General features: G+C 43.4%; 1 protein-coding gene across 1 annotated transcript in view; it reads right to left on the reverse strand.

The window, feature by feature from the left end:
• KIF27 (kinesin family member 27) overlaps positions 1 to 7,131 on the reverse strand; it is a 69,352-nt gene extending 62,221 nt beyond the window's left edge. The window contains exons 1-2 of the mRNA XM_075828592.1: positions 7,007 to 7,131; positions 4,441 to 4,804 (exon numbers count right to left, since the gene is read on the reverse strand). Coding sequence (XP_075684707.1) covers positions 4,441 to 4,738 — 298 coding nt within the window. The 5' untranslated portion in view covers positions 4,739 to 4,804; positions 7,007 to 7,131. The remainder of the gene's footprint in view (positions 1 to 4,440; positions 4,805 to 7,006) is intronic.
• Positions 7,132 to 8,047: the final 916 nt, after the last annotated feature.

The following is an 8,047-nucleotide window of genomic DNA, read 5'->3' on the forward strand; positions in this document are numbered from 1 at the left end:
TCTTGTTGATCGGCGCTCGCTGCACCGGCCTATTGTCGGCCGGTGTAAAAGGACCTTTAGATGCCGCGGTTGCTATTAAATGTGGCATCTAAGCAGTTAAATGGGTTATCTCCGATCCTGTTGGTTAGTGCGAGGAGGGATTAATCATTCCAAGATCTATCTTATCTTCATTTGCTGTACAGTTAACTATGATCTATTGTCCACTGTTATCAGTTATCGAATGATGGGCAGATGCTGACTGAAGTGTTCTTCAACGGGATTACTGACAAAGTCCAGATAAAATGTCTGCCCCACTTATCACTACTTTATCTCACTTATCTTTCCTTCTGAGAACCTCTAGATACCTTTAAAAACATATGTGTAAGGTTTTCGTTCACATCTGCACTACCGTAGGTTTCCGTTTCCATCACCATTGATTTCAATGGTGACGGATCCGGTGCCAATGGTTTCCGTTTGTCTCAGATGTGCAAGGGTTGCGTCGTTTTGACGGAATCCATACCGTAGTCAACTACGATATGGATTCTGTCAAAACGACGGAACCCTTGCACAACTGAGACAAACGGAAACCATTGGCACCGGATCCGTCACCATTGAAATCAATGGTGATGGAAACGGAAACCTATGGTTTCCGTTTGTGTCTGTCAGGGCTCCGTTCCGACAGAACGTCAGGACAGAGCCCTAGCGCAGATGTGAACGAAGCCTTATGTAGGTTAGGTTCACACCACATTTTTGCTATAAAAAAGGTATATAATTATATTTTTTCAGGAAAAAAATAAAAATATCTGAATACAGTTTTCTGCCTGGACAGAGAAGTAAATGGTAGAACAAGACTGTGGCAGATGGTTCTATTATCATGTATCTTCACAACATTCAGTAAAAGAGAAAAGCTGAAACCAAGACATCACTACAATAAAGAAACAAAGGAGCCTGACACTAAAACTTATGGCCTCAATGACGCCACAGGACACACACCAGCCTGCAGATGCTGGCCCAGGGAGAGGCAATATGCCAAAGGATCCCAAAGTGAAATACAAACCCTGGCATCACTTTTCACTGAGGATATAAAAATAAAATATTTTACTTAAAATGAATTTTGTTAGGGTAAAAAATAAAATGTTTTTATTTTCAGCAATAAGCTGGTAATAAGGAAGCACCAGATTTACCAATATACTTTGTGTACTAATGATGCCCCTGTGGTTATATGCAAACCTAATCATGTGACTGCGTCGTCTCTGGGCGCTCGCTCTATAAGTGCATGAAAATGCGCACTGAACACGAGCACATGCATAATGTGGTTATAAAAGACCCGGCGCTTAGATGGTATTAGTCCGGGTTCACACAGGTACATTCTGTAACGTTGACAGGCAGCAGCTATTGTATGAAGTTAAGTTTCTACCGCAAAAGACGCAATTTTTTTGAAAAAACCCCAAAAAACTATAATTTGGGTTTCTTCCTCCAGGGGGTCTCCTGGGATGATGTTTCATGCTATGTGACCGCTGCAGCCAATCACAGACTGTAGCGGCAGTCACATGGGATGAAACGTCATCCCAAGCGGCCGGCCTAAATAACGTCAGAGGGCCAGCATCCCATGTGACCGCCATTGCAGCCAATCACGGGCTACAGCAGTCTTCTGGGATGAAACGTCATCCCAGGAGGCCGGTCTGCTAGCAGGCCTGTTGATGTAGCAGTTTTCCACAGCGGACATTCCGGCTGAAAAACCGCACAACAGTTTGGTGCGTTTTTCTCCCGGAATTCCCTGTGGCGCACAGGGCGGATTCGCTGTGTGCTTTTACGCAGCATATCTGCCACATCTGAACCTGGCCTAAGGCTACAAGCACATGTTGTGAAATTTGGTGCAGAAAATCTACATCAAAACTGCAGGTAAAGGCTATGTTCACACGGAGTATTTTGGGGGAGGAATATCTGCCTCAAAATTCAGTTTGGAACTTTGAGGCAGATATTCCTCTCCCTGCACGCCGATTTTCGCGGCAATTATCGCGCCGTTTTTCGCCCGCGGCCATTGAGCGCCGCGGGCATAAAACAGCGAGAAATACGCTTTCTCCTGCCTCCCATTGAAGTCAATGGGAGGTCGGAGGCGGAAGCGCCCGAAGATAGGGCATGTCGCTTCTTTTTCCCGCGAGGCAGTTTTACTGCCGACGCCTCCCATTGAAATCAATGGGAGGCGTTCTCGGGCCGCTTCTGCCGAGTTTTGCGACGCGGTTTCCGCGTCAAAAAACTCGGCAAAATACCCCGTGTGAACATAGCCTAAAGCAGGTAATTCCGCAGGTAAAATCTGCACCTAATAGTGTGTTTTTAGGTGCAGTTTTTAAATTTTGATGTGGAAATAGGTGCGGTTTTATGCTACAGATTTCGATGCATTTGTTTTTAAAACTAGTCAGATACAATTCGCAAGCGGAAATGCAAGATAAATTGACATGCTGCAGATTTTAAACGCACCGCAGGTCAACTTACGTGCAGAAAAAATCCGTAACGTGTAGATGAGATTTCCTGGGCTCTCATTTACTTTGCTGGTACTGTATTACACTGCGGATTTGTTGCACGAAAATGTGCATTTTGTCCTAAATGAAAGGGAATTCTTATTCCTTGCTGTTTTATGTGAAACATATGACTGGTGCATACAATTGTCACACAAATGGCTGGCATTGTCACCTTAGAGGGGATATACATTTTGAACAACATACAAAGTAGGGATGCCCGATGCATCGAAACTTCGATACGGTTTCGATACCGTGCATCCCCAAACGGTTCGATACCGTTATTTCATGTATTTCGGCCGCACAGCTAAGTATAGTAACACATGAATGTTGTGAGAGCGGGGCTGCGGCCGTGTAATACAGCTATTGCCCCGCTCCGGAGTCCTGACATATGCGCGCGGTCAGCATGAGGTGATGCGGCCAGTGCTGCACTAATGAGCGCAGGCACTAAAGACAGAACATGGCGGGCGCACTGCAAAACACTCCCACGTTCTGTCTTCAGTGCCTGCGCTCATTAGTGCAGTGCCAGCCGTGCTGACCGCGTGCACTTGTCAGGACTCAGGAGCGGGGCAATGGCTGTATTACACAGCCACAGTCCCGCTCTATAAAGGCGGAGATGAGAGAAACCTCTTATCTCCGCCGTTATTCTCCTGAATGCTGCGATCAAAGCTGACCGCCACCGCAGCATTGAGGGGAAAATGAGAAGGGGGATGCCCCTTGGATCGCATGACAGGAATACCCGTGACGCGATTGAGGGACATATCATATATGGGCAGACAGCCCAGGGTCAGGAGCGGGGCAATGGCTGTATTACACAGCCACAGTCCCGCTCTATAAGACTGAGTTCACACGTCGCGGATTTGACGCAGATTTTACACTTTGCACTGCAAAAGAGTGAGATCTGCGTCAAAACCGCAACAAAATCTGCGACAAATCCGCAACATGTGAACTCAGCCTTACGGCGGAGAGGAGAGAAACATCTTATCTCTGCCGTTATTCCCCTGAATGCTGCGATCAAAGCTGACCACCACCACCACAGCATTCAGGAGAAAATGAGAAGGGGGGATGCCCCTTGGTTCGCATCACAGGAATCCCTGTGACGCGATTGAGGGACATACCATATATGGGCAGACAGCCCAGGGTCCATTGAAGGACCCCAGGGCTGTCTTACCATATTTCCTGTTGTTAGGGCATACTTAGGTATGTCCTAACAACTGCCTGTGTACTATCAGTACACAGGCTAATGTACTGGTATATAGATATATGCCAGTACATTACTATCAGTATATAGATATATGCCAGTACATTAAAGTTTAAAAATAAAGTAAAAACAAAGTAATATTAAATGTAAAAAAATACACACACATTTTTTACAATAAACATTAAAATAAGTCTCAATATATAAAACACACACATTCAGTATTGGCGCGGCCGTAATAACCTGCACAACAATTTTTTTGCATCATTTATGATGTGTACGCTGTAAAAAAATAGAATAAAAACTACTTTCTATCACTTATTGTGAGGTGCGATGATGAATTTAACCTTCACGTGCCTCACATTAATAGTAATTAACCCCATCATGTACCTCACACATTAACCCATTATGACTGAGAAACATGATGGGGTTAATTACTATTAATGTGAGGCACATTCAAAATTCATCACACCAGAAAATGGAAGAACTTTTTTTTTTATTATTACTGTTGGCAAAGTATCGTTTTGGTATCGAAATCGCAATACTACACACAGTATCGGTATCGAAGTCCAAATTCTGGTATCGTGACATCCCTAATACAAAGTATTCAGAGATTATGACTAACCGGACCATACATAAATTGTGCGACATCGATTACATTTTAATGCACAGCTATATGCACAACCTGTGCCTGAATCTAAACGCTTTCTAACTAATCTAAGCAACAAATGTGATCTTTTCACATACCAACGTGGCCTCCACCAATTGTATACGTCTTGCCAGATCCAGTCTGTCCATAGGCAAAAACAGTGGTGTTGTACCCTTCAATTAAAGACACTAAAAGTGGCTTAATGCAGGCGCTGTAGACGTCATCCTGGGTGGAGCTTTTCCCAAAGACATGGTCAAAAGTGAAGACTCTGTCCTTTCCAATGATGATCTGTTGTGTGTTCGGGACGGGTCTCACACATACTTGATGGTTATGAAGAATCTCTTTGGATAACAGAGGACGGATCCTCACTGCCACTTTCACCGAGATTTCATCCATTGTGTGGTTTACAACAAAACCGTTTTCAACTGGGCCAAATTCTTCCTCTACAACTTATGACATTGTCTGAAATAAAAAAAGCAACAAACTGTGATTATCTTTATATTATACGACGGTCTTTATACTATGTAACAACATCAAGGCTGAATGGCTGGAAAATAACGAAGACCTTCACAAGCAACAATCGATGAAATCTTTACATACAAGTTCTTTTCAATCTGCGCGGCTGTCAAGCTCGAATGACCCTCATAAAAAGTTTTCCCTAAAATATTTAGAATTACTATGATTATTAGTGTAGTAGCGAAAAAAGTCACGTTGTTCACAGATGAACTAATAACTGGGCGAATCGACCAGACAGAAAGGAGTCAGACTAAGGGTATGTTCACACGAGGGCGTCCGTAACGGCTGAAATTACGGGGATGTTTCAGCCTGAAAACATCCCCGTAAATCGGACGTAATTGGCGCTGCTATTCATTGGAGTCAATGAATAACGGCTCCAATTACGGCCAAAGAAGTGACAGGTCACTTCTTTGACGCGGGCGTCTATTTACGCGCCGTCATTTGACAGCGGCGCGTAAATTACGCCTCGTGTGAACAGACACTGCTTTCAATGGGCAGATGTTTGTCAGCGCTATTGAGGCGCTATTTTCGGACGTAATTCGGGGCAAAAACGCCCGAATTACGTCCGTAAATAGGCCGTGTGAACATACCCTTATAGTTGGTGAATCTATGGTAAGAAGTTGATCAGTTCCACCTACTGGAAATCTAGGCCATTAATTTATTAGTAAAATTATTAAACTTGCTAAAAATTGTCCTCAGTTAATAGTCTTGACTACTACATTTCTAGCATTTAAAAATTGGCCAAATTTCCATTAAAGGGGTTGTCCTATCATAGACAACCACTTTCAAAAAGGGTCCGGCTTCCGGCACTTACGGCAAACCGCCGCCTTTGTAAATGTAATTTAACAGGGACCACTCAGACGAAGGCTAGTGCTTCACGACGTTGCCCATGAAAATGTGGCATTAGCCTATTCCCTATGGGGAAGAAAAATCGCAAGCGTCTTGTGAATTTTTTCCTACCGGGAAGTCGTGGAGCAAGTCACATTCTGGCGGCATTGTGGAGCCCTAGCCTAAGGGGGTATTGAGACATTTGACATCTTGGCTCCAGAAACAAAGATGAAAGATTACCCAGTGGCACGGACTTACTAATGTTGTGTGCATTACAGACCACAATCGGAGATCCCTGCAGTAAATTAAAATTATTATCATATATTATGTCTTACTTAAAACAAGAAAATTATTTGACTGAGTGAAATTAGATCCAGGAAACAATAAATAACGACACCAGACAACCTTTTATCACCAGCCGAGTCAACGGTGATCCACGCAGCAATACAAAATGGGCCTAGAATTATTCATTATAGCAATTAACTAATACACCAAGAGGAGTTCAAACCATGTAAAACAAGACGAACAGAACTGAAAAGAAACACAACTGTTATAAGAACGGCCTCAGAATAAAACCAGGAACACAGCAAAATTGTCACATAAAAACAATACCTCTAAAATACTTCTAAAAAAAAAGTAGTCACGTTTTTGGCCACGACCATCGGTACCTAGTACCCAGCAAGGAGCCCACGCTGCATGTGCATGGGTTGGACTGCCACCCTGCCCTTTAAAGTGATGGTTCACCCATAGGCATATTGTGAGATGACATCATTGGGGGTCTGTTTTCAGGAATCCTGATCTATCACCAGAACAAATGGGTCAGGGGGGTTTGGGGGGGATGCGGAATTTCCCCTTATCTTCAATGGGGCTGTGATGCACAGGTTATTTATTTAGTGATTGATTGTGGTCCCAGGGCACAGACCCTCCCCCCCCCCTCCCACGACAATGACATCTGCTGACATGTCACTCTTTCGTTATAAGTTTATCTTGTTTACATATGGAGAATGTTTTGTGAAAGTGTGTGCTATGGATGTTTTTCTGGTGTGTGCTATGTATGTTTTTCTGGTGTGTGCTATATATCTGAAGGGTAAACACCCTTTTAGGGTCAAGTTCACACATTTTGTATATGTACAGACCGGTATTCCAAGCTGATGAGTATACAGGCTGATGAGATATAATAGGAATGATTGTCCTGCTACTATTCACAACACTGCATTATGCACACAGCCCTAGTAAACAATATGTAGATCTTAATCCAATCACTCAAGCCATACGTGCTTGTCTACAATGCAGATACGGACGCTGCTATAAGATACTTACCGCACCCGCTGTAATACATTCGCCGGTCAGTGTTCGGGAACGATTGGTATCAGTGCTGTTTTCCTCCCGCCGTGAAGTGATCTCCTGTTCTGTTTTCACTCGTTGCCTTGGTAACAAAGAAGAACGTTACGAACCGCCCGCTTCCCAGTCTGTCTACGGGTGCCTAAAATAGTCAAAAGTAAAAGGCGAAGTCGCGGTTTACAGCGCTCCTAGCGGACAATTCTGGGACATACGGCTGATTGGTAATCAACAATGAGCTGCATGTTACGTACAGGGCAAACATGTTTTTAAAATAAAGTGCTGTGGAGTATGTAAAGAATGTAGTGTGTATTAATCCTAATAATAATGATTATTAGTTAAAAAAAAAAAAATGCAGATGAGACACACTGGCATATCTGCCATAGAGGGCAATAGGGATTAGTGTATATAGTGCCCACGTTTAAATGCCGCACACTCATACGTTTTCCCATCTTGGACATATTCGGCGTTCCAACTTGATATGCCATGAATGGCTCATTGGTTGGGGTCGACCCCTAAACCTGAGCACAGCCAAGGAAAACAGGGAGACAGGGCACCGCTGTGCTTGGGGTCAGTGGGGGTCCCACACCCTATAGACACACAATTATAGCATCTCATATCTAGAGTTGCCACCTTTTCCCCCCTACAAATACTGGCTAGGTTTAGAGTGTATTTACACACGCCTGTTTGCAGCACTTTTTTTTTTTTGGACTGAAATTTCCTGAAAATCCACAGCATAAAATGAAGAGAAAAAAAACTGCACATGTAATTGCACCCTAACCGACATAAAGTATGGTTCAGCACTTCCTGAAGCAATATGAGGACTTTATAAATCCACCCACCATTCACTGCGTGTGACCATTACTAAGATACATATTAGTTTTGTTCAACCTGCTTTTGTTTTTATGTTTGTGACATTTAGTGACATGTATTTGCAGCTCAGGTAACGATCTAAAAAGCGTTGTCCAGGCAAGGACAAATGATGACCTATCCACGGAATAAGTCATCAGTATATGATCATTG

The sequence above is a fragment of the Rhinoderma darwinii genome, chromosome 1 (genome assembly GCF_050947455.1).
Source record: "Rhinoderma darwinii isolate aRhiDar2 chromosome 1, aRhiDar2.hap1, whole genome shotgun sequence".
NCBI lineage: Eukaryota > Metazoa > Chordata > Amphibia > Anura > Rhinodermatidae > Rhinoderma > Rhinoderma darwinii.